General features: G+C 50.5%; 5 protein-coding genes across 5 annotated transcripts; 2 read left to right on the forward strand and 3 right to left on the reverse strand.

Moving 5' to 3' along the window:
• Nucleotides 1–418: 418 nt before the first annotated feature.
• eIF2D (eukaryotic translation initiation factor 2D) lies at nucleotides 419–5890 on the forward strand. The gene is made up of 12 exons (XM_029111050.1): nucleotides 419–616; nucleotides 945–1074; nucleotides 1761–1967; nucleotides 2064–2370; nucleotides 2445–2668; nucleotides 2772–2918; nucleotides 3009–3142; nucleotides 4182–4268; nucleotides 4415–4504; nucleotides 4641–4761; nucleotides 4848–5025; nucleotides 5145–5890. Exons 1-12 carry the CDS (start codon nucleotides 561–563, stop codon nucleotides 5207–5209), a joined length of 1746 nt encoding a protein of 581 aa, XP_028966883.1. The 5' UTR covers nucleotides 419–560; the 3' UTR covers nucleotides 5210–5890.
• A 49-nt stretch (nucleotides 5891–5939) lies between these two features.
• LOC100897681 (protein SMG9) lies at nucleotides 5940–10803 on the reverse strand. Its single transcript, XM_003741890.2, has 9 exons — nucleotides 10698–10803; nucleotides 10377–10529; nucleotides 9181–9314; nucleotides 8763–8959; nucleotides 8387–8640; nucleotides 8099–8276; nucleotides 7912–8009; nucleotides 7613–7750; nucleotides 5940–7467 (listed from the first exon to the last, which is right to left on the reverse strand). Exons 2-9 carry the CDS (start codon nucleotides 10482–10484, stop codon nucleotides 7324–7326), a joined length of 1251 nt encoding a protein of 416 aa, XP_003741938.1. The 5' UTR covers nucleotides 10485–10529; nucleotides 10698–10803; the 3' UTR covers nucleotides 5940–7323.
• A 2313-nt stretch (nucleotides 10804–13116) lies between these two features.
• Nucleotides 13117–14980, forward strand: LOC100905910 (small nuclear ribonucleoprotein polypeptide A'-like U2A). Its single transcript, XM_003741863.1, has 6 exons — nucleotides 13117–13306; nucleotides 13494–13641; nucleotides 13811–14039; nucleotides 14287–14406; nucleotides 14539–14662; nucleotides 14771–14980. Exons 1-6 carry the CDS (start codon nucleotides 13225–13227, stop codon nucleotides 14896–14898), a joined length of 831 nt encoding a protein of 276 aa, XP_003741911.1. The 5' UTR covers nucleotides 13117–13224; the 3' UTR covers nucleotides 14899–14980.
• Nucleotides 14981–15053: 73 nt separating this feature from the next.
• LOC100905765 (mitogen-activated protein kinase p38b) lies at nucleotides 15054–18943 on the reverse strand. The gene is made up of 9 exons (XM_018638949.1): nucleotides 18741–18943; nucleotides 18108–18237; nucleotides 17796–17996; nucleotides 17411–17573; nucleotides 17201–17272; nucleotides 16808–16887; nucleotides 15919–15997; nucleotides 15572–15745; nucleotides 15054–15392 (listed from the first exon to the last, which is right to left on the reverse strand). The coding sequence occupies exons 1-9, from the start codon at nucleotides 18845–18847 to the stop codon at nucleotides 15334–15336; spliced, it is 1065 nt and encodes a 354-aa protein (XP_018494465.1). The 5' UTR covers nucleotides 18848–18943; the 3' UTR covers nucleotides 15054–15333.
• Nucleotides 18944–21708: 2765 nt separating this feature from the next.
• Nucleotides 21709–23200, reverse strand: LOC100897826 (uncharacterized). The gene is made up of 2 exons (XM_003741891.2): nucleotides 23104–23200; nucleotides 21709–22982 (listed from the first exon to the last, which is right to left on the reverse strand). Exon 2 carries the CDS (start codon nucleotides 22934–22936, stop codon nucleotides 22046–22048), a length of 891 nt encoding a protein of 296 aa, XP_003741939.1. The 5' UTR covers nucleotides 22937–22982; nucleotides 23104–23200; the 3' UTR covers nucleotides 21709–22045.
• Nucleotides 23201–24423: the final 1223 nt, after the last annotated feature.

The following is a 24423-nucleotide window of genomic DNA, read 5'->3' on the forward strand; positions in this document are numbered from 1 at the left end:
CACCGCCTGGAGTCGATGTCTCCCTCTTCATCGAAACAACACCTGTCTGCCATGGTCTTATTTACGAAATGCTGTCCACTCTCTCAACCTGGCACTCGAGCAGACGAGTGTGCGCGCAAGTTCGCTCTGGAGACGATTATTCGATCGCGTGGCAGGCGGAACTTTATCGGATTATTAACGAGAGCGGTATAGACCGATCGGCCCGATTCCCGACTTTTATAAGCCACAGCTGCATTCAGACACCAAATCGTCACGGATGCTCTGCTCGAGGTCTCTGGAGGTACCTTCGTCGGACCCTCACTCAGAGAATCTGTGGCGGGCTTTTTCGAAAATTCGAACATTAGTTGTCTGGACAGGCCTGCGTCTTGGCAGTCTCAGTCTCACTGCGGAAATTCGATTTTTTGTCAGGCTACCCCGAACGTTTCGGCTGCAGAACAATTCGAGTGACGATTTTCCAAGAGGTCGAATCCGTTTCACCCAATAGAGAACTTACGTCGCGTGGAGGACCTTGGAGGATTCACTGTGCGTGTAAGGTTTGCTCCATCTGTTGCCGAAGGACGATGTTTCTCAAACCATTCAAGATCAAAACCAATTCTCAACTCAAGGGATCCGACAGGTAAGACTTCTAGCTCCGGTGAAATTATCCTATAAAGGGGATGTTCGGTCAGAGACACTTTCCTGATGATAGCCGTGCAGTCTATGTTTTCCTCGTCGCCGCACCTGGGCCCCAAGATCGCCCGAGCCTCTGGAAGGGGGAGCTCCTCTGAAACTTGTAGATTCACCAGAGCGAAACGTTCCAGAACAAACGGCATTCTCGTTGGCAGAAATTTCCCGTGATGACGCCTATAAGTTACCATGGAATCCAGGAGATTACCCACTCTTCGCAGTTCCTTTCGATCTCCTGAAATTATATCACAAGTAGGATTTGGTGGAATACCTTTCAGGAAAACGTTTCGGAACGCTCTCGAGAGATGTTTCCCCAAAATGTTGGAAGCGTCCGCTTTCCCTATGACGTCAAAGAAAGACCAGGTGTCCCAAGCGAAAGCCGTGTGTCATAATGGGGAGATTATCCAGGTGAGTGGGGAACTAGGTACTTTTGTCGGCCGATCACGGGCCCGATCCTCGCGAGCCCGACTATTGGATTCGATCGCTCTCTCTCAAGTAGTGTCACCGTGGATGAGTGTCGGCTCCGGCGTGAAAGTGCGCGGAAAGCTTCGCGGTAATACTTTAGTCTGTACGCATATGCGGCATATGAGCACGGAGTTGTTTCGACGAGCCAACGTCGAATTCTCGGTTGGGCCCCCTCGACATCCCAACATCTGGTATCTTACAGCAGAAAATGCGATGATCCACCACGAGATCGTTCCTTCAAGAATGAGACTCATGGGGGCATACCAGCTGTAATCACTCAGATAATGATTGTTCGCCACGAACAGAAGTTGGTCACATGCCATACTGGGGAGGGGGGGGGAAAACTGCATAGAGTCAGACTCCGAGCTTCTGATGTGGGGTGGTAGGATTCTCCTGTCGGGCTAATGGGCTATCGGGCTAATAGGCTATCGGGCTAATGGGCTATCGGGCTAATGGGCTATCGGGCTAATGGGCTATCGGGCTAATGGGCTATCGGGCTGATGGCTGGTGGGGGCACATCTGTCGGCCGACTCAAGATCGAAACCCTCCAAGATCTTCCCGTCGCATGCTGATCGTATGCCGTGCAGGTGTTTGGAAGATAAGTGTATGAGTATTTCCTCCTCGAACAGATATATTCGATCGATGGAGAGCCTGTCGCCTACGAGTCGAGAACAAAATGGTTTTTGACAATCTACGGGGTGTGGACTGCTCCTGACGCTCTGCCCGCGGTCTTGACGTGGGGTGCTGTGATCCGGAAACTCGCAAACGGTGCCGACTTGATGGCACCTGGGATCGTGATCCGCGAAGAGAATGAAGCCGCATATCTCCAGCTTAAGGTATCTAGTCGCAGGAGATAGACCCGCCGAATAGGTTCCGCGCCGAGGTACGATGCTCGTCTAAGATCTGCATTGAAGAAACTCAAAATATAACAGGTAGGACAGCACGTGCAAATTCGAGTCGTCAGCTGCGCCCAAGCTGTGGGAGTCGGAATCATGCTGATGGATGGGTCGGAGATTGTTTCGAAGAAGTTGGGGAAAGCTGTCCAAGTGTTACAATTGTATGGGGACCACCTCTGGGAGATGGGCTCGAAGAAGGAAATCGAGTTCAATCGGAACGACCAGGACGAGGACAGCTCGGACAATCAGGCGAGCGAAGAAGAGCCGGTTGAGAATTCGGAACGGGTAAGTAATCATTCAGTAGCTTCAAAAGAGGGACCTGGAAAAACTGAGCTCAGATTAAGCTAGATTTCCCGACGCATGGAATAGATCACCCCATGGCTGATTTCCGTTGCCGGTCTTTCACTCCGTAGCCAGAAGAGACGCCTCTAACGGAAGAGGAAGCAGCCGAGTTGGAGAAAGCTGTCAGAGAAATGAATGTCGAGGAAGACGATCCACGGAGTGCACAAGAGAAAATGGACGATCTTCTGAAGGAGTGTTTCCTTTCCGCTATAAAAACTTCGCACAAGCAAATCCAATTACCTATGCTGAGCAATATTTTCTATTCGAAATACGTGCAAGCGTGTGCTCCTGAGGGCCAGGTGAGCATATCGGACATGTGATACCCCTCCCTCCCCGAGCCCTGATCACATCTTGAGCGCGTTGATCAGACCAAGTCCTCAAACGGAGTCCTGTCCAACGCAGGTGCTCGAAGTCAAAAAGAGCTCTTTCAAGAAGGTTTCGACGTTCCTGTCGGAAATGAAATCTCTAGGCTATATCGACATCAAGGCAGAGAAGAAAGGCGTCGAGCACATCACCGAGATCAAGTTGGACAACCTCCCCGTTTTCAAGGTGAGTCTCATTCTTCGAAAACTCTCCGCCTCGATGATGCGGGATCGCGGTCGATTCGAAAGCTTCGTCTTCACAAATGCGCTCTTTTAGGTCAGACCGGAGTTCTTCCCGAAGGTCAGGGATACCTTGACCGAGAGGGAGGACAACTTCTCCTATCAGATGCCGGAGATTCGACAAGTGTTCCTAGTGACGGCCGAAGTTCTTCCGCTACTCAAAGGATACGCGTGAGTATAGAAGATCATTCGAAGATTCTGTTTCATGCTTGCGGACGGTCTTCCCATGGTTGCGCGGAGAGTGTTGCAGAGACCACTTTTCGTTCAGCTTCCCGAAACCTTGCGACGGTGTCACGTAGAGCCCTTGTTGACTTGTCGAATTTGCTCAGAAATCAATCAGCGTTTCGAAAGCAGGGTGGCACAAACCCGCGGGAATCAGCTGCTCACCGAGCGCTTTCGTTTCTCTCCTTCGGGGGATCACGTCGATAGGAACGGAGCACGGAGCCGTCATCATCTGAACGTCGATTCTCCTTCAGTGGATTGCTCCAGCGTGAGCGATGAATGCAGTCCTTCTTCATGCCGCGAAGCTGAACTCTGTTCCCTGGACTAGAATGTGGCTCCCGTCTGCATCTCAACAGGAGGAAAATTTCCCATCGTGCTCTCATTCGTATCCGCCGGGGACTCCCCGCGTGAAATTTTTGACAAGTGTGCACCGTTTACCGCAAGCCTCGTGTCCGTCGAGCTCTTCTAGTTGCGTGGACGAGCGCAATGAGCCGCAGTGCTTGAAGGATTGCGACCGAAATTCTCCACGCCGGGCGTTGGGCTATCGTTGGCTAAAGAGTTCGCCTACGAATTGACGTAGGAGAACGTCGACGGGAAACTCGCCGGACCTCGTCGACGAAGCTCTGACCTCTGTAGAGCATGATGGAGATTTCGTCCATATAGTCACCAAGCTCTGTCGTCGAACCACTACTCGACCGATCGCTTGCCTGACGCTCATTCCATTTTCCCCTTCACTTGTCTGGATCGTGTGGGACGCTCCGGTTCCCAGAGTACAACAGGCGCCCAAGGATTTACTCGCTTGGCGGAATAGAGACGCTCCGCTTCCGTATCCGGAAGTCGCTCTTTCGCGGATTACCGAGACGCACGGCCGCATGGAGGGAGCGCGCAGCATCATAGCCCCCAGCCCTCGCTTTTTGTTTTTGAAATTCACTGTCTGTATTCACGTACTCCAGAGCAGAAGAATCTGACTCCCGTTCTGTTCCTTCAGGAGAGGCAGCCCCATATCGTTGGAGGAAATACGAGCCCAAGTCAAGCAATATGTCATCGACAACGGCCTCCAAACCGAAGACAAAAGGTTCGTACAATCTCCAAATCCCTCTTTCGAAGTCAACTTTTTATATGATATGCAGATGCGGAGAAAAGTAACGGATGAGGAGTCGTATTCTCATACTATTGCCTTCACTCCGCGTCTCTGATCAAAGACTGTGTCATGCTCCACAGAATCGTCCAATTGGAACCCGTGCTCGCGCACATAGTCCTGACAAGAAACGAGTATGACAGCCAAGTTACCTGGGAGACATTGAACCGAAGGTGGGTCCTCGATTCCTTATGCGATCCGTTTGGTGCGAAACACATTCTTCCGAGGAATGGGCAACCCGGTTCGTTGACTGGGAGTCGATTCCTGACCCTAATTTTCTCCAGCTAGTTCACGTATTATCGGTTCCAGAGTCCTGTCCAAATTCACATCTGCGTTCGAGCTCCGTTTCTCGAATAGAGAACCGATTCTGAGGAAAGGAGCGCTAGAACCGATCTCCATTTCTGTGGCGACTAGATGCGGAAATAAGAAGGTCCGTTTTCATTCACAATATATCTTGTCCGATGTCCGCATGTCCTGTTTGCCGGAAGCTCTCTCCATGCTGGGATTCTCCCGCAGGTCACGCTGATTCACGGTTTCGAAACGTTCGGGATCGATCCCAGCGCGTTTGCACACCAAGTTCAGGTCGGAGTGTCGGCGTCGACCACGGTCAACCCCTTGCCGAACAGCAATAAAGGATTTCAACAAGTTCTGGTCCAAGGGAATCAAGTGAATTTCGTCGCTAAACTTCTCTTCGGTGAGCCTCGCCGAACGTTCCCGCCCGGCTCTACACCAGTTTTCCGGGAATCGCTTCCCAGTAAGGGGGCGCGAAATCGAATCTGATGTTGTCGCTGAAACTTGGATCCCTCTCCACAGATACGTATAAGCTGCCGCGGGTTTATGTTCGAGGTCTCGAGCACGCTCCCAAGAAGAAGAAGTGAGATGGCGTCTCAAGTGAAAAGCTGATATCCCAAGCACAAGTCGGAATCCGTCAGCGTGGCATCATCGCAGTTTCGAGCTGGCGACTCCCATGCATTCTAATCATTCTGTCCGTATTCGGCATTTTCCCCCTCGAGTTTTTGAAATTTTCATCGATCGATTGAGCAATCAACTATCTAACATTTACACAAGATATAGAAAAGTTCCGAAAGTTTCGGAACCGTCTTCGCCCGCGTAAAAACACCGCGGTTGTATTCGTCGCAAATTCTACTTCACATTTCGCATAGGCAAGTGCCTCTGCGTTCGTGGAAACGGCCTCGAGCACCAATCAGGTGGCGGAATCCGTGTACAGACCCCCTTGTGACCCTTCCCCGCTGTTTGTACATCGCCTGCTCTCAAGAGCTCGACGTCATCATGCCGGAAGCTCCAGGAATTCCTGTTAGATTATATTCTGCTCCTCGATCCATCCCTTCTGGTATCTCCCGGGGATCGGGATCTTGGAAAGGCAAACGTCGATCTAAGCTCCTCTCGGGAAATGCGCGTTCCCCGCTTCTTGTTCACCAGCCGATTTCTCGACGATCTACAAGAGCTGCGATCCTCGTCATTCGGCCCGACGTCATTCGAGATAAGAAGAATTCCATCGGGAACCCCGATATCCCCGGAAGAATACAGGAATGAAGAGTCACAATCCCGAGCTCCGTAAATAAACTCGACTCATGATTGCAGTGGATATTTATCAGAAATGATGTTTATTAGCTTTTTTTTTCTTTCCAAATAGTTCAGAGTCAGTGAAGTTCCAATGGATTAGAAACCAGAGTTCTGACAGGGTTGTTTTCTGGTTAATCGATAGTTTCGTCGACGACATCGAGGGTCTAACTGGGATACGGTCACATGACTCGGCAATCAGCCCCTTTCCCACGATCCGAGTAACATATAGGTAGCTTTCCTTTCAAATGACAGATAGATAGATAGACAGACAGACAAAGAGACGGATAGACAGGCGGAGGAAACAATCGACTGACTGGTCGATCACTCTTGCCTAGTCGATCTCTTTTCCCTTCGATTTCCGATTGTACCGCTCACTTCTGTCGGTGTTCAAGTTGGTTGTCGATATCGTCCCCCGGTCGGTTCCTTTTTCCGCTACGCTATGATACCGTCCGGGTCTCCTCCGCACACGAACATGTTTCTGCCAGATTGGGGCCGCTAGACTCTCTTTCTAAAACCGACCTCTGAGTCTAATTGACCGAGGTTCCTCGGATGATCGCTCTCCGCACATCGCTCTCCAGATTCGTTCGCAGACTTCTCAGATGGATTCGAATCGAGACGAGCGGCATTCGTTCGCTCGTGAGCTGAGTCGCGGAGAAGCCGGCGATCGAAGTGCGGGCTCCACGACAACGGCTCGACGAACACTCATCCGATTTCGAAACTGGAAGTCTGCGAAATTGCCGATCGATGCATATCGCATGTGGAAGTACGCAGAAGATATCGATAGATTGATTGATTAAATGTTTGAATGACCAATCGACAGATTTCAACACCTTCGTTCCGTGGTCTGACGACTCACGGTGGCAGCTGGGCTGCGTGGCAGGACAGCCTGGCAGAGACGATCAGCAGAGCGACGGCAGATGCGGTGGTGGTGGAGGCGAGGACAGCGATTTTTCGCTCGAGGGAAAAAGCATTGTCCTTCTCCTCCTCTCATCCTGTTATCAAAGTTTATTATTCTCCTGTTGAATTGTTGTAAACCCACATCCCAGCGGCAATCGATTCGAGCAGCCCTTACGCCTTAAAAGCATCTCGAAGCAACTGGGCCAGTGCTCGACCAGTGCTCTGGGAGTTTAGCGTATGCGCTGGATGGATGTGGGCGACGACTCGGGCACCAGCAGTAAGAACATCACCCGTGGTTATGGTGATCTTACGGAGCACTTGCTCTAATTATTCGGTGACTCGACTACCGCCGGTGGGTTTCGACCTCAAGGGGCTCTGGATGTATACCCTAGGATCGGGCTTGAGTCGCCGCCTTTTGCTTAAGTTGGGATATCCCGCCAGACGGGATCTCGCCATCGAGCATCTCTGCATGCCTTCGACTCAGGAAGTTCGTATCAGTACTTTCAGTCGCTCACACGAGAAGCCGCTTGTACTCCTGGAACATCGATGATTTCTTGATGATATCCCATATCTTCGCTGAATGTTGGAACCATTGCCGTTCACTGAAGGCTCTAGGAGGATTCAGGACGAACTCTTCCTGCGGCATGCTCAGTACCTGAACATGAATTGATCTGCTTACTCGAAAAACACTTGCTCGTAGGCGAATAGACTTCAAGGATTTTCATCCTGGGTCACCGATTGAGGGTAAGATGCGAATGTGCAATTCATTCTCGAGAGACGGCTCGTGGCCAGAACCCTACCTTGGCCAGCAGATCGCGGCAGACGGTCTCGTACAGTGGATCGCTCTTCAGGGGCATTTGGAAGATGTTGACAGCTTCGTCGGCAACTGGCTTTCCGAGACTATTCGTCACTCCATCGCGAAACAACAGCAACGAATCCTGAAATCGATCAAGGAGTCGCTCGATAAAGATCGCGAATCCGAATTTCTCGGTTGTTCAATTCCTTGAGTTTTCGTCCATCCGAGAAATACTAATTTCAAGCGTCTCGGAGCGGGCCCAGAGTCTCGATTCGGGACGATGATTGTTGGGAGGGAACTCACTTTGAACACTCGCTCGAGCTCGGCCGCCATGATACGGTTGTCTTTCAGGCTCACGAATTCGCTCCGGTTCTTGACGAAAACGACGTGCGGGAAGTAGTCTGCAATGCACAGAGCACGGGTCACCCTGTTCTGAAGACTTCGCAGATAGCCAGAAGTATCGAATCGGGGAAGGTGTCAACGGACTCACCGCTAATCTCGTCGTCGAGCATGTTCGTGGTGGTCGTTTTCGGAATCGTGGGCTTCAGCATCTCGGCCGACTGGAGGAATTGCGCCAGATCACGGTCGAGAAACCAGTCAAATGTTACGAGGACGGTATGGCAAATCGACAGGAGGAAACAAGCCGTCTGCAGAGAATCGATCATCACCTAAAAGAGAAGGAGTCTGCTGACGCCAAGGTCTCCGCCTCCAGAGGTGTCGTCATGACACACCTTGAATCGGGAATGGAGCGATCGACATTTTGATCAGGGGCACTAACCTGGCTCTCGAGTGACTGATGGTAGTCTATCGCCCCCGATGGTGTTCTCTTCTCGCTCTGAATAAATCCGTCCATCGTTGAGAGCGCCAACAGAGGCTGCATGTCGAGCAGAATTGTCCGGTCAGAAGTCACAAATGCATCAACGCCTACGGTCCGATGACGGCACTGCTCGGCGTCGTCAACCTTTTCCAGCGGGAAAACCGCACGTCCCGCTAGCGTATTCAGGATGTGCGATTTGCCCGAGCTCTGCAGACCTGGGAAACGGGGAAAACACTCACAAAAGAGTTCCGGGGTGATCGTCTATTACTGTTAAGCAATCGAAAACCCATATGATATTCGGGCGTCCTACGGCCGTCCGCTTTTTTTTGCTACAAACCTATGACGCCGATCACTTTGAAGGTCGCGTCCTCCGTTAGGAATTGCAGGAAATCATCTTCGAGCTCACCAAATTTGTTCAAAAATTTAGCTCTCTGCGTCATTTCACTCTTGTCGCCTCCGCGGAGACTCGTCGGCCTTTCCCGCTCATCGCTCCCCGTGCGCAGAGCGTTTTCCACGACTTTGACAGCGATCGACCTAAGGAGAAACTCAAATTTAGCGCCAGAAGTCGTTCCCTAGATCGCGATGTCTACCCCGACGGGAAGGCAGATGGGATGATACGGTGAAATTGCGAGAAATTTTTGAGCGCCGATCCTTCTCGGTCCCCGAACTCCCCCATTCCATCGAGGACCGGAGGGTCAGGATTCATTAATTCTTCTAATGATTCGAGGCGGAATTCTGCTCATGAGTCATCTTACTTCGTCTGGATAGTCGGAGGCTTCTGAACCACCGATCGTATCCGATTATTCCTGAGGAGGAACGGTGAAGTTGTCCCTTCCCGGCGATGACTATCGTCTTGAGATCCCAGTCGCTCGTCATCTTTCGGTTTTTCCTGGAGAATTGAGCAGATAAATGATATCAGTGTATCGGTAACACAGAATTGAGCAGCGAGAGACTACGGGCGTCATCAATATCGACTCTGCCTGGAAGCAGTATCTGACGTTCTCTTTTGGGATATTCCTGAGTTTAGATATCTATTGGTCGCGGGAAGTGTACTCTGCAGGCCCGAGCCGCGATAACCGTCTGACTCGAGGCTCCTTGAAACTGAAGCGAGGCGGTGCATACAGTGGAAAACCCTTGATCTTTGTCTAAAGCCCAGAATTCTCACTCGCCTGAGCAGGACTCCTCCTACTGGGATCACAATAGGAATCGTGCGAGTTCAAAGAGAAAACAATTCTGATTGAAAAAAAAATCCAATTTTGATAAGCTCTCAGACCTATCGTCGAAGCGACGGGGACGATGAGCTCTTATCTCTCTATGGATAACCTCATCTCCAGGCTATGACCGATCGGAGCAATCGTTGTATTCCGTCGAATTTATATGCTGGCTCAGTTTGCGAGTATCGATTCTCAGAAACATTCCATGGACACTTTTCGACTTTAGCCCCTGGATGGACGGTAATGCTAACGGAGACAGTTCCTCTGATAATAGGAGTCCAAAAAGCGAATGGCCGTGCGATCTCTCGTCAGAGTAGCGCTCCACCGATTCTTCTCGCGAGACCAGCACGACTCTATGACCAAACTCGATCGAGGGCAAAGATGCGAAACGACCAGACATGAGATCAGACTCCTAGGAGTCTGCATACTCGTCTGGGAAGGAACCATGAGACAGCGGAGGTATTTTGAGTAAGACCCAGAGAGTTCTGAATCAATCGACTCATAGGTTTCTTACATCATTCCATTCTGTCATGTATCGAGCGCGACTCCCCCTCCCTAGGAGGAAGGAAAACTCCGGCGGGAACTCGCGTAGACGATCGCCTTCATGGGACAGCCCTAGGATGATCCCGATGAGCATCGTACCGCAAGGACCCGATTTTAGTACTTCGGTTATTCGTCATGTGTCTCCCTGAGACGTCTCTCGAATTTGAGCACATGTCGGAGATTTGAACACATACCCGGGGCTCCTTCTTCGCGAGGATCACCACTCCTTTACCGTTGAGCTCGTTTTCATTTCCTTTGTTCAGATTGATGCGAGGTCGCCGACCTCGCCTTGCCTCACTCATCGCTGTCAGGATTTCCCGGGATTCATGGGTGCGTTTTATGCGTAGCTGGAAGCGAGAAGGCCGTCTTTTGAGTACAAGGCCAGAGAATATCCCTCGATATGACACGACACTTATACTGGATCCACTCGGCGCTTCCGTTCGACGCGAGAAGCAATCCCGACTGGTCGTCGAATCTCCACCAGATTTGACATCTTAAGCTACGTCGGGCCATACCTGTACAATTTTTAGCAGAGGCTGCGACAATCTCTCAAAACAGCAGAGCAACCAGCAGCAGCCGCAGCAGAACGATCACTACAAGAGAAGAGGGAATACTGCGTTCGAAAACGGTACGAATGTGGCACTAAACGTCACGTGGTGCGGAAATCGGCCGCTCGAGAGAGTGTGTAGACAATGATGTCCATGATCTTTGCTGGAGGTCCGGGCCATCCCTTCGTCTAATTTCTGAGTTTCGCTTCTTGCCGTAATTGAGCGAATAGAATCACGCCCTGATCACAATAGGATCTCTCCGGAGATAACTTGAATCTCATCGGATCACTTCCGGATCTCAACGGATCGAAGCCGGATTCTATCGGAGCTTATCCGGGGGAGAAGGCGGATTCTTTTGGATCAATCTTGGACCGCCTTCAATCATACCCAATCCTTCCGGATCAATCCCAGGTCCTCTGGCATAACTGTCAAGTCGCGAGGATCGCATTCGAAGAAATCTCCTGACGCAAAGGTTCCGCGGATTTTGCAAAAAATGGGGTGAATATAAGGAGAAGGACCTAATGTTCAGAGATCTCGCTACCGCGCATTGAATCCTCGGCTTGGACGTTTCTGTAGCGCTTCCGTACACTATGCAGCCCTCTAATATTCTCCGGTGATATGGACGCACCAGGTTCCATCAGCTCGATACCCATTAGCCCGAAATCAGAATGAGCTCCTTATTTTTTCCCAGAAAGTCGGCTGAATCAGCGGGACAATCCCGGCGAGTATTCTCTCAACAGGTCATTGGCTTCCCCGCGAACGAGTCTTGCTCGGCGAGGGATTCTGAATAGGTGAAGGCATGCTCACTGAGTGAGTCGGTGAGAGGAGACTAAGTGAGAAACACAAGAATCTCCGCCGGACGGACGACGTGACTTCGCTTCGTCAGTCACAGTCACAGCCACGTCCTACCATTTCGAGGAAAACTTCGTCACGCCGGCCGATATGATCGTGACTAGCGCCGTTCGTTAGTATGGATGATGAATCTTCGAAAATATTGCATCAGTCGTATTATCTCAAGGTATCTGCCCGGATGGAAGTTGTGAGCGTCGCGTTCCACGTATCGTATCAACGACAATACCCGTGATTCGTTGCTTAGGATTCCAATTGCAGAATAACGCTCATTCTGAGACTCTCAGCAGAGGAATCCGTTACCCGATTCGAAGATCTGAAACGACCGCATCAAGCATCCTTGTAGATCCAGGAAGTATCCTTCAGTTTCTGATGAAACGCGTTCAATGCTGGAAGAATTACTCAGCGATGCCTCGACTTCAGCGAGGATCAGTCGTACGATCGCCGTCATGACCACCGATTTTCCTTGTCTCTGACTACTGATCAATCCTCCGCGACTTCAGCGGGGGGCGTAGGAGAATTCTGTTGTCGGGCTGATTGGTGTCGGGCTGAACGGTGCATACGTCTGTGCTTAGACGGGAAGGATTATATCTACCTCGGTTATGGCGGCGGACGATATATAGAGTCCAATTGGCCCATTGATCAACTTGGGCGATGTCGAGATGGAATCGGAGTTTTCTCAGGAGCTCAAACGAAGGACGGACAACAGAGGAAGTCTCGCGCATAGGGCGCTCGTCGATGAAGACGATGCCCGGAGACCCAGTACTTGTCGCTGCGAGTCCTCGGTCTCCTTCGCTCGTAGCATACCAGAGTGAACGATTCTCTGACGGGGAAGGCCCCCATGTTCGCTGTGAATCGTGCCGCAGAGGAACCTAAATTGAGATGGTTTCCAGCTTCCTCATTCTGGGAACCCCGAGCTGTGGTGGCAACGGAGAGCACTCCGCTCAAAGTCAAGTTTTTGCAACTATGATTCTCGGAAGAAATGAATTTTGTTGTTCGAGCGCTCCGCAATTAACGGCTTGGTTCCGGAGATTAGATCGAAAAGACGGCCAGTCTCCAATAAACGGGCACGTACGATACTCGCGGTACCCATCGGATTGATTCCAATTAAAAGTATCCATACCAGCAAAAGTGACTGCACTCAATACTTTGTCGGTGGACGGGAGAAACTGATCGAGAGGCGGTCTCTAATGAAGCTGAACAGAATCTTACTTCACGAGATCTCTCGCGGCTTCTTTCATTCGTCGCGCATCGATTGCTGTATGGAATGCTGTATATCCACGGAGGGAATCAGACGGGGCCGGCTGTGTCCTCAGGCTTCCTAGGGGGAATTCACGAGAGGTTCGAGTATGTCGGCTCCTCGCGAAGGGATACCCCAGCACGTGCGCCTAAGGATAGCCCAGAGCCAATGCCCGTGCGCCCGTCACCACGCTGGCGCAGGAAAATGCGTCCATCCGATTGCTCCGGCCTAGGAAATAATAATCCAAACATAAACAGTGGATACGTTGTGGTTGGCCGCTGCGCGCCCGCCACGCTTAGCGGTGATTTCGGACGAGAAAATATAACGAGTGCGAAGCTGTCTGTTCCATTCTGACTTGTGTTGCGCTGTGCCGGCATCTTCGCGACCGTAAGGGAATCATAGAAAATGGTCCGCTTAACCGTCGATGTCATTCAGGGCGCGCCCCAGAGCATAAACCCTATAAAAGAACGTCAATTAGATCTTCGAGGTGAGCGAACTTCGAATATTCGAATCCGAATTAACGATCTCGTACGGATCACAGACAACGCACGAGTATGAGCCGTCGTCGGTCGTATAATCTAAGGGGTATCATGAGGGTAACCAATATGAAAGTCTCCGACTGAGCCGTTCCATGGGGGAGAAAAATATGCGTCTTTGACGGCGTTCCGTTCCAGGGTACCGTATCCCCGAGATCGAGAACATGGGAGCAACCTTGGATCAGTTTGACACAATCGATTTCTCTGACAACGACATAAGGAAACTGGAAGGGTTCCCGTACCTCAAGCGGATCAAATCTTTACTTCTCAACAACAACAGGATCAGGTATTCATGGGTTAATTTTGCCGTGTCCATCTTATCGTGCATTCATTTCCTTGGATGTGGATCCGGCGCTGCAATTGAACTGATCGAAGCTGGCTTGTTCCCGAATTCGGGGAACAGTGAGACACCTCCACGGATACTCGTTCCTAGCATAGAGTATTTTTTATTCCAGTCGAATTGCCGATAATCTTGAGGAGCAGCTACCTTCGCTGGAGACGTTAATTTTGACAAACAATAACGTAGGAAACTTAGGAGACCTCGACGCCTTGTCGACAGTGAAGACGTTGAGATTTCTCTCGGTGTTGAAGAACCCGGTCGCCCTCAAGAAACATTACCGGCTCTACGTGATCTTCCGAGTTCCGCAGCTGAGAATACTCGATTTCAAGCGCATAAAAATGGCGGTGAGTCCTTCGATCATCGATAGGTCGCTTCGACCCTGGGACCAAGATGTCATCCCGACCCCAGAACCAGCTATGTCTACCTTAGGGATCCGAAGTCGAGACTCCGTGTACTCCCTCCGCTTCCGATTCTCGATTTAGCAGAGCAGTCTGCGCTCCCTGAGTGTTCTAATCCTGCCGATCAAGCGGTAGGAATTATTATTATGATTCCTTTCGTTTCGGCAGCTTAAGATGGACTCGTATTTTTCAGGAGCGGGAGGAAGCCAAGAAAGTCTTCAAAGGCAAGAAAGGAGAAGCCTTGGCTAAGGAGATCGGGCAGAAGTCGGCGCCTGAAAAAGTCAAGACTTTCACCCCGGGAGAACCTGCGAAGGTGAGTCCGCTGCAATGCCTGTGCTATTTTGTGGCGATCTTCACGAATCGCCATCGCCGAAGATGGGTTCGAATTCGATATGTCTGTATGTATGTTTTCGTCATTCTAAAGAGGAATGCCATCGAATCGCAGTTGGAGAACACCTTCGCAATGACAACAGACGATCAGAAGGCTCTCAAAAACGCCCTCGCCAAGGCAACCACTCTCGAAGAGGTGGAACGACTCACTCAGCTCCTGAAAAGTGGCCAGGATCAAGGTTGGTGCATATCAAAGCCTGACATTCCCGACTCTCTATTCGCTCATGAGCGTGTGGGTTGAATGGAAGCTTCATACTGTGCTATTTCCGATTTTTTTCCTGCTGCAGCTACAAAACCGAAGGAAGCGAACGGAAACCACGACCAAGTTAATCCGCTACAGAAGGCCGTTGATGAAAACATCGTCGAAGAGGATGAAGACGACGAAGGAGACCAAGTCCAAGAGATGGAGACCTGAAGCTTGTCTCGAGCAAAAAACGAAAGGGCGGCAGCGATCCTCATCGGCCTTTGACCACGTCATGGGAAGATGAGATCGACCACTCGTGTACTTTTTGTTAATAATCCAGATGAGCCCCTCCGTGTAAATACTTGATGATGAATTAAAGGAATTCGCCCAAGCCGAGGCTCCCGGTGAAACCGGAATTTATTCTTCCGATTTGTCTAAGCTCGCACCCTCCTCTTTCCTCCGCGCCCCGAGACCGCGAAAATGAGTCCAGGCTCGTGGAGGATTCCTCAGGGACGGAATCGTCCTCTTCACGTTCTATACACAGAGCATCTTGCTGCTCATTGGGATTTACACATTATTTGGCGGCAGACTCGATTTTCAACAAAGTTCTGGCAAGTTTGCTGCTCCCAGTGGAGGAACTTCCCAAAGTTCCGTCTGTTGAAATCGTCAAATCTCCACTGGTGGTTGATGTGGCACGAATCCGCATACTTCCTCATAGCACATCACTTGGAAGAGAAAATCGGAGAATTGAATCCGGATTGCTGATGGGGACCGTGGGGAATCCTCGAGAATCATCCCTCGCTCGCAACCAGAGCTTTTTTTCAAGCTCTGCTCATCCGGAAGCATCCCACGAGGAATTCCGAGTTCAACGGCCGTTGAGGTCGACTATTTAGAATATACTCACTTCTCCATTGTTCGAGGCTGAGGTCTTGGTCCTCGAAAGTCATATCAACTGGTATGGCCGTTGGTTCGTCCTCAGGATCGTGGAGCTTATCAAGGTAAGGGTGTTGAAGGGCTTCAGCCGCGGTCGGTCTTTTGTCAGCATCCAGCTCGAGCATTTTTTCCATGAGGTCGATCGCTGCGGGAAGGAATCGATTCCCAGTGAGAAGTGATCTAGTTGCAATATTCTCGCTTTTCGTGCCCGAGATCGATATAGACTTCGGTGTGGGACTATCCTTCGGGGAAGTCACAGAGTTCTGATTCATTTTCGACGGAGATTCCATCCGCTGTATGGCATCCTATTCGACTCACCTGCAGGGCTCGACCCGCTGAACAATTGCTTAAAGTCCTTCTTCTTCACTTGCGGTAGTTTACGGATATATTCGCGTGCCTGGAAAGAGAACTTAACTTTAGTCCGATCTTGAACGGACTTCTCGCTCACGATCTCGACTCTATCAGTTCCCTCCTCCGACGATGGTCGGCAGCTCGGGGAAGTAGACGACGTCGACGTGCCTGGGAAGCCAGATGAAAAATTCGAACTATTCTTCTGGTGTCGCGGCTCGGCCACCTCGACAAGGTTGGATTACGTCATTTCCCAGGAAGAACCGCGACACGAATCTCCCTCCTCGCTAGAGACTTGAGAACTCATCTTCGGGGAAAAATAGAGCTCTTTCGAGATCTCGCGACTAGGATCAAACTCGCCCGTGGAGCTTTACCTCTTCAGATTGCATTTTCATCAGCAACCTTTCGTCCGGAGTTCCAGTGATGCGCATGATCTTCGTCAGCTGGTCGATATCTACGAGTTCGAGGAGAGACATATGAAACTCTGGCAGGGAGGGAAAAATCGAAATGCGTTCTCCAAGCGAATTAATCACTGAAAATCACGGCAAACTTCAAGGGAGCCCGAACTCAACGCAACGATTTTGCTCTCGGGGCCTGGAACTCATCCCTCCCATAGTCTACGCCAAGCTTCACGCATATCCTTGAGCTTTCACCCGCTCTCCAGCAATAGAAGCGTGTTTCTCTCGAATGTGGACTAGAAATGAATACTTCATACGGAGCCTACTCGATCCGCATCACTATAGACAACGCATGGGTGATCAATGTCCGGAGCGTTCTCCGCGGGTTTATCTCACTCTGGAGCGACATCGAGTCGTGAGGAAAACGGTCTTAGCGTCAGGAAGATAAGATGATGACTTACGCTCTCAGATTGAATCCGATTTATGAACTCTTGAGACGGAGTTCCGAGATGCTTGATGATGACATTGAGCTGGTGGATGTCTGGAGAGGGAGCACGCGGATGCTGTCAGTTGTTAGTCGGCCACACAAGTCATAGTGTCGGGTATACAGAGGAATCAGAGAATCGATTCTCGCATGAGTCACACGGAAAAGGAATCGGCCGATCCGGTCAAAAAATCTCGACATGCTTTCGGATTTCAAAAATGCGTCTGTATCTTGAAGTCGATAGAGTATTCGGCGACACGCAAATCAATGGACATAAATTCAAATCAGTGCATGGGCGACGATTAGCGAATTCGATAAGCATTATTAATTCGGAATCAGGCTTTCTTTCATACAGTATCAGCTTGCTTACGATTATTCCCTGGAAACAGAGTTTTCGACGTAATGAGCTCCGCCATAATGCAGCCGACGGACCAGATGTCAACTGCGGGAGGAATCAAGTTCCTTTGAGAATGAGTCAGGGAAATCTCCTGATCATGGTCAGAATGCATTCTTCACTAATTTTCATTCCTGATATGAGGGATGAGATTTGCACATTTTTCGAAATCCGCTCCGGACTCACCGGTTTGTGAATATCTCATCCAGTTGAGCATGATTTCCGGCGCCCGGTACCACCGTGTGGCGACGTAACCTGTCATTTCGAACTCGGCCTGTCGCGCAAGTCCGAAATCGAGGATTTTCAATTCGCAGTCTTCGTTCACCGCGATGTTCGAGGGTTTCAGATCCTGCGAATCGGGTCTGATGTCATTATCCTGAACTCATGATATTGTGGAACGTGCCGCGGTGGCGTAGTTTACATTAGCACCAGAATCGGCCGATGACAGTGAGATACAGTGGTAGTGTTGATGAAGTCTCTTGTTACGTGTTCTAAGCAAAGGTACACCGATCGTGCGATGATGATGGCGGTGATGGGTTCACCGGCCGTGGCTACAACTATCTAAACATACCCTGTGAATGATTCCTGCCGAATGTATATATTTCAGACCTCGAAGAATCTGATAAACCAGGAATTGGATGTGCTCTTCGTGCAGTTTCTGAGTTTTGATGATGTTGTTCAGATCTGACCCCATCTTGTGATTGACGAGATAGACGTCCTGGAATGAAGCTAGGTTTGTCGCCGGTGAGAAGAGGTCGAGCAGTCCAATAACCTGGGGAAAAAAGACCCTTGAGTGAATCGCTTGATTCGGTTTGCTCGGACATGCTCTGAGGAGAGGGGATTATGCTCAGTAATAGTACTCGGCTGGATTTTCAGAGCTCACGTTTTCATGATGCATGTGTCGGAGCAGGAAAATTTCCCGGTATGTGCGTTTGGCATGAACTGCGCTCTGGAAAGGCCTGGAGAGCTTTTTGATAGCGACGGATTCGTTCCGTTTCACGCAGAAAGCCGAACTGAAATATGGGAGATTAGGGGTTCCCAATGTCGATTGATCAAGCCATAATGTTGCAGCTCAGGGAAAGCTCTCATCCTTTTAGCTCGGCCGAATTCTGAGCAAAACGGATAGCCGATCGAGGAGACGGATTCCATTCGATATCTTAATCTCATGGAATCCATGCCGAGTAGACTTCGTTGCCCGAAAAATATCCATTTTATTCAGTCTTTCCATGGCTCGTCATATTGATTCGGAATCTTTCCTCCGCGGGAGCTCCGGAAGCGCTCCGGAACTTTCCCTGTCACCTTGCAGTCCTCTCCGCTCTTCGAGGTAAGGCGGGCGGAGAATCCTCGGGACTCCTGTCCCAGTCTATCCGCTCGGGACCGGAACTCATTTTGCGAGTGCCGCGACGAAAGCCGATCATTCAAGCGAAGTCCAACGTAAAAAAAAGGCCATTGAAGGTGTGCGATCGAGAGTTTGTGTGTGAACGTTCAACTGACGGCCTTGAGACACTCTACTCACCAGACTTGGCCGTACGCCCCAGCCCCGATGGCCTGGAGATTGACATAACAAGAGGGAACCTCCCACGAGGCCCTGTTCAACTCGAGTTTGACGAAATCACGCCTCATTTCCCGTCGGGAGGGTATGGGGTCCTCGGAGAACACTCGCAAGAAGCAAAGTTCCTCTCGAAGAACTCCACACGGCTAACAACAAAGATGGCTGCTGGCAACTACGGCGCGGCGCCGCGCGCTGCGGTAATAGTGGTAAGGATGGTCTGCCTTGTTCGGTGAGGAGGCGACTCTGCTCTACACAGTGAGCACGAATCACCAGACAGATGTCTAAGCATCAGACCTTTGCTTTTGGCGGTCAGATAGATCGCCGGAGGGAGAAGGAAGTTTCACGGATTGAGAGCGAACGAAAAGACGGAAATCGCTCATCATTGCGAAGCTCTATCATAGTCAGCTTCAGGTGCGCTGTGACCGAGCAAGGGAAAGAAGCCTTCCTCCAGGAAACTAGCGCGGTCTCTTTCACGATGTCCCGGGCTTTACTTCCACCGGACGAGATGCACCAAGGGGATCGGAACGAAAAAGTATTCTGAGGCGCACGAGTTTTTTGTTCCGATGCACTCTCAGGTTTTCATTGTGGATCGAGGAGAAGGTTTTCACAGTCCCGTGGCTCCTTCGACTCGCCTCAATGCATCCTGAACGGGAATGGAGGACAGGCCCTGCATCAGACCTCCAATGGCGCCATTTGAAACTCCGGTGATTGTAGGAGTCCGGTGATTGCCGCGATGACGATCACTGTATGAAGAGCAAACGCACCTAGCCGGAAAGAGCTTGCGTCGGCTCGCCGCAGAAGGCGACCGAACATTCTCCAATCACGCGTGACTCCATGCATGTCTCATGTCAACACCCGGATAAACATGAGCTTCAATACGTAAGTTATGAGTCGATCCCACCCGCGGCTCCAGTTACGGACTTGAGAAACGGAGTCGAGGCGGTTCGAACTTATCGCTCATCGGCGACTCCCTCGAATTTCTGAGGAACTCCACAATCAGCTTCAGCTGCTCTATTCAAGGCATCGAACGCTGCTTTCTCCACAACGAGCTCTTCCGACAACTTCCCGGCTCTCTGAACATTGAATGATTCGCAAAGGAGGAGCACAGGGAACGGCGCCACGATAAACCGCATGGTGGAATTCTCTCCACGGACTAAAACTTTCAATTTCATAGTGACGGTTCCGATGATGATTCCCGACGTGCTCCTTGTCATGCAAACAAAGGCCGTACCGAGGGATTTCGGATTATTTGCGTCCCGTCTCTTCACCCGTCATCCATTCCTCATTAGAGCCAAAATTCACGGAGGGGACCTCCTCTCAGCTGCCTGCATGTCGCGTGACGGCTAATGAGCTCTACCCGAAATCGACGTTCAGATTGGCTACGTTGCTTTGCATGGCCATCTCTCGCAGGATGGCATCTACACCGCGGAGTAGTCTTTCTCAAAAACTTCAGAAAAATTGCACCCGTCCGATACGGAGATTCAATCGGGGTTAGGTCATTCCGGACTCGAGACTTTGGTCCGAGAATCCTGAGGGTTTCCTCTTTCGGCAGGAATCAAGGACTGCGTGGGTGGCGAGGTGAGATTCGGTCACGTCGCGATTGATGCTCGTCTTCCGATCACTTACCCTCCGGAGCTCGAAGACTGGACAAACAGCTGTTCACTTGTTCGCCCAGACTGCCAGCGGCGGTTCTTGTGAATACTCGGACCGTCGTGGGCACCATGAATACTCGGACCATCGGGATCCACAGCGGGGATCGGGAAAATCGCGTCCGCAGAGAAAATTCTTGCTAGTGACACTGAGAGATGCAGCAGCTCTATGATGTTGATATAGCGAACTAGAGCCAAAATTCGATCGGAGTAGGCCTGAATAGAGGTCGCGGAGCAAATATCACGATATCCGAGCGAATCGCCCAGATCATCACGCAGACAATTTGCAGTTGAATGGGAGGAGCTATTCGACTCGTGATACAAAAAAACTTAGGGGTTTGAAGATTCAGATGATTCAGGAATTGGAAGTCTAAATGCTTGAGATGATTGTTATAGATATTTGGGGAGTCTCCCGAAGATCGAATGATTCGAGCGATAGAGTGCTCTCGGTGCTTCGAGGCCATAATCCAATTTCGAGCGACCATGAACGGATCCAGAGTCTTTGCGATTCCGAGCTGTATGAGATCCGTGGACAATCGTTCCCGGATTTGAAGTCAGATTCCATCAAGAATTTGATCGTCTCGCGGCTTATGTGATGAGAGAATTCATTAGGAAGTCTTCAACCCTGCGGGGGTGACGAGATTCGTTCCGTTTCGGCTTTGAATGATGAAGTCACGGAGGGCCCTTTCAGAATGGCCAAGTGAGACTCGAGCGAGTTCTGCAACTTGGTCCCGAGGTTCCGCTTTCTCCCAATCGGGCGCTCATTGGCGCTTCACGGAGCATCGACGATTCGCTGGAGAAGGAAGCGCCACGCCGTACGCCAACGCTAAGATCGGCACTCGCTACTTCGGAAACTCGCGCATGGTTAGAGTCCCAATGAGTTCCATATCGAGAAGCCTGGATATGCAACACCCTACTGAGTGAGCTCATGGGCCCGGATACGAGTCTTCCATTTCAGAGGTGAACTCCAGTTCCTAGGAGACGGCGTTTCCGGGCTCCTAATGCGAAAACTAGAATATTCCAGTTCATCCCAATCTTCCGGGTTCTGCGGAAAGGGAACGAGAACCTGTCGGTCCCTTCCCACCCCTTAGCTGGGCCTGAGGAGGCTCTTCCGTCCGGAATATCCAATCAGCGAGTATTACGCTCTGCGAACCCGTCGGAAGAGGCGAAAACCTCCAGTGAATCACACCCTCTGGTGATCCTTCTGGAGTTTCACGCTGATCAGCATGGATCTCCTTGGGATTAAGTTTGTGTCCCAGCTATCGCCCGAAGGAAACAATTGGCGATATTCGATCGACCACGATTCACAATTTTATTTGGATAGAGCTCTGATATGCCTCGAAGAGAATTGATACCTTCGACGTTTTTAATGAAATACGCCTCATCGGCGTAGACGACTTTGTAAAAGTATATATACAAAAAACAATCCTCCTCAATTCGGGCTCACCTCCCGTACTAGAGAGACAGGTCTTGCCCCTAAATTCTCGGACTAAATTTTATGAAGGCAGCGGGGTCCAGGAAATAACCATTGGCTACTTCCAATGGATAAGAGCGCATTTCGACTCTGCCTCGGTCGTAGATTCGATAAATCAGAACAAACAGCTCCTCGAGCTGTAGCTCTCAATCGTCGATGGTGACGATACTGACGAGTGTTACTTTTTCGAGTTTCGTATGAACATCAGTGTATACGCATTCCGTGGCGCAACCGATGAATTGAGTAAAAGGAAACTCGTTCTGGAGCTTCCTCCACATATCTGTGCTCATATAATGACTTTCGTGTCGCATGAACGAGCCGAAGGCTCCGAAGACAAACCCGAAGGACTTCGGTCGATACATGCGTCTGGCGCACGCGTCAACAGCTTCTTTCAACTGATGGAATTTCTGACCTGCGCTCCTTTCGTCTTCGACGTGAACACTGCTCACTTCGAATCTCCCTCCGGTCACGATGAAACCTCTGGGACTGACACTCAGCGATGGACGAGTGGGCTCACCTCCGATTACCGGAACGTTTCTCAATCGCGACAGTACGAGCTCATTATCGTCCAGGAGGTTGTTGAAAAACTTCTCATGCACTCTGACGCCTAAGCTGAGGTCGGCGCAGCGACCGCGCAGTTCACCGTTCCATTGTCGGGAGCCGAACAAGAAGACGCACTTCACGTCGTCGGGATTCACCGACAAGGCTTCGGGACTCCCGAGAGGATACACTTGCATCCGCGGATGGTCGTAGAAGCGGATGTACGCTGCCATATCCCCAGTGACATCGATGATCGGATCTCTATTCACATTCGAATAAACGACTTCCGAGGAGCAGATGAAGCCGGCTTTGGTCGCATCAGGGCCCTTGACCACATCCTTTATGGCGGGTTTGACCGCGTCGTGGTGCCTCGGTGTGAAGAAGTAGATCACTCGCTGCGTATTCTCTTCCTCAGGCTCAGCGAAACTGTCGAGCTCATAGGAGGTCTCCAAAAAATCGCACGGAACATACGGGAGTGGGTACGCTGAAATCTCCATCGCTGGCGGGGTATCGACGATGATGCGGCGATGTCACAATGGCAATCTAAGAGGAAGCATCGACTCAGTTGGAGGATCGGATTCAGATTTGGATGCTCTGTGTTTCGAGATTCTACATTCACGCCATTCAGTGAGATTCGGAAATCTGATTGCTAAGTATCACAGACCTGTCTGAGGACAACTTCAGATGATTGATCGGGGATTCGATAAGCGAGACACCCGTTCCGCGGACCCGAGTCGAATGCAGACAACTTGATGACGGTACGGAGAAAGTCGAACGTGGCGTGTAAGTAAAAGATCTAGAGCACGTCGTTCGCTTTGGTCTGCATGCATGGACAGATGAGTCGAGACCTCTTCCAGGGAAACATACCGACGATATGGAAAGATATATGTATGTGAACTATTTTTCCCTCGATTTCCGAATAAAGAAAGAAATTATCCCTCCAGCCTTAACCCATGAGCTCCTCTCTGCAGGGGGGTCATGGAGAGTTGTGAATCGAAGTGAGTTCTCAAATAGGTATGGAACCTCGAAAACGGCACCTTTATTGATTGCAGAGTCTTCACCTCTCTCAAGTTTTGCAGCCTCTGCAGTCTATTTTCCGAGAGCCGAAGTCAGACCGCCGATGCCCCTTTGCACGCTGATACCTCCGACGGCATTATTCACACCTTTGAGAACTCTATCTGGAATACACACATCATTCATACTTGTATCTCATTTCAGCCCGAAGCTCCTCGTACCTGTCAAAGCCTCCAGGGCTCCCGGATTTACCCGGGGATGAAATTAGGGGAAACCGTCTGGACTCACCAACAGTGGCGCCGCTCGATGACAATGTGTCGTGCAGATGGCCCAACAATCCCCCTTTGCTGGACATTTGACCCTCGGACAAGGAACTCAAACACGCCAAGAGCAGGATCATGGAAACGAGCTTCATTGCAGCGAAGCTCCGACGTTATCCGCAATGAAAGAATTGCCAGAGAGTTCATGATATATATGTATGGTGGCTCAGGATAATTTCCCGAGTGCGCTTTGATTCTCGACATCACGAAAATGTCATCTATAGCGGAAGAGGTCTTTGTTGCAGACTTCGCGTGTCGGGTCAGAATTTTCTGACGATCCGAGCGATATATCCTGGCTGTTTCACTCGATTTCCCCAAAGTTTCGCGGTACTCCAGCTTACAGAGAAATCAAATTGACCTCCGACGCGCGGATTCGTGGAGCCGATCATAGCGCTCTTCGCCTCGGAAAATCCATTCTGAGGGAGTGCGATTGCAGAATCAGAATCTCGGAATCAATCGAGCGAACTCGAGACCCAAGCCTGTTCTGGACTGTTACCCTCAGCAGAAACCACGGGAATTGGAAAATTACCATGAAGGCCGAATCTTTTCGAAAATGCCAGATGGGATCGACGCGCGTGAAATCCCCAAGTTTTGAGCAAATTCCTTGATTCAATATAGGACGGATGACACTTCTCCATCGATCGATAGAG

The sequence above is a fragment of the Galendromus occidentalis genome, unplaced genomic scaffold (genome assembly GCF_000255335.2).
Source record: "Galendromus occidentalis unplaced genomic scaffold, Mocc_1.1 scf7180000077213, whole genome shotgun sequence".
Classification (NCBI taxonomy): Eukaryota; Metazoa; Arthropoda; class Arachnida; order Mesostigmata; family Phytoseiidae; genus Galendromus; species Galendromus occidentalis.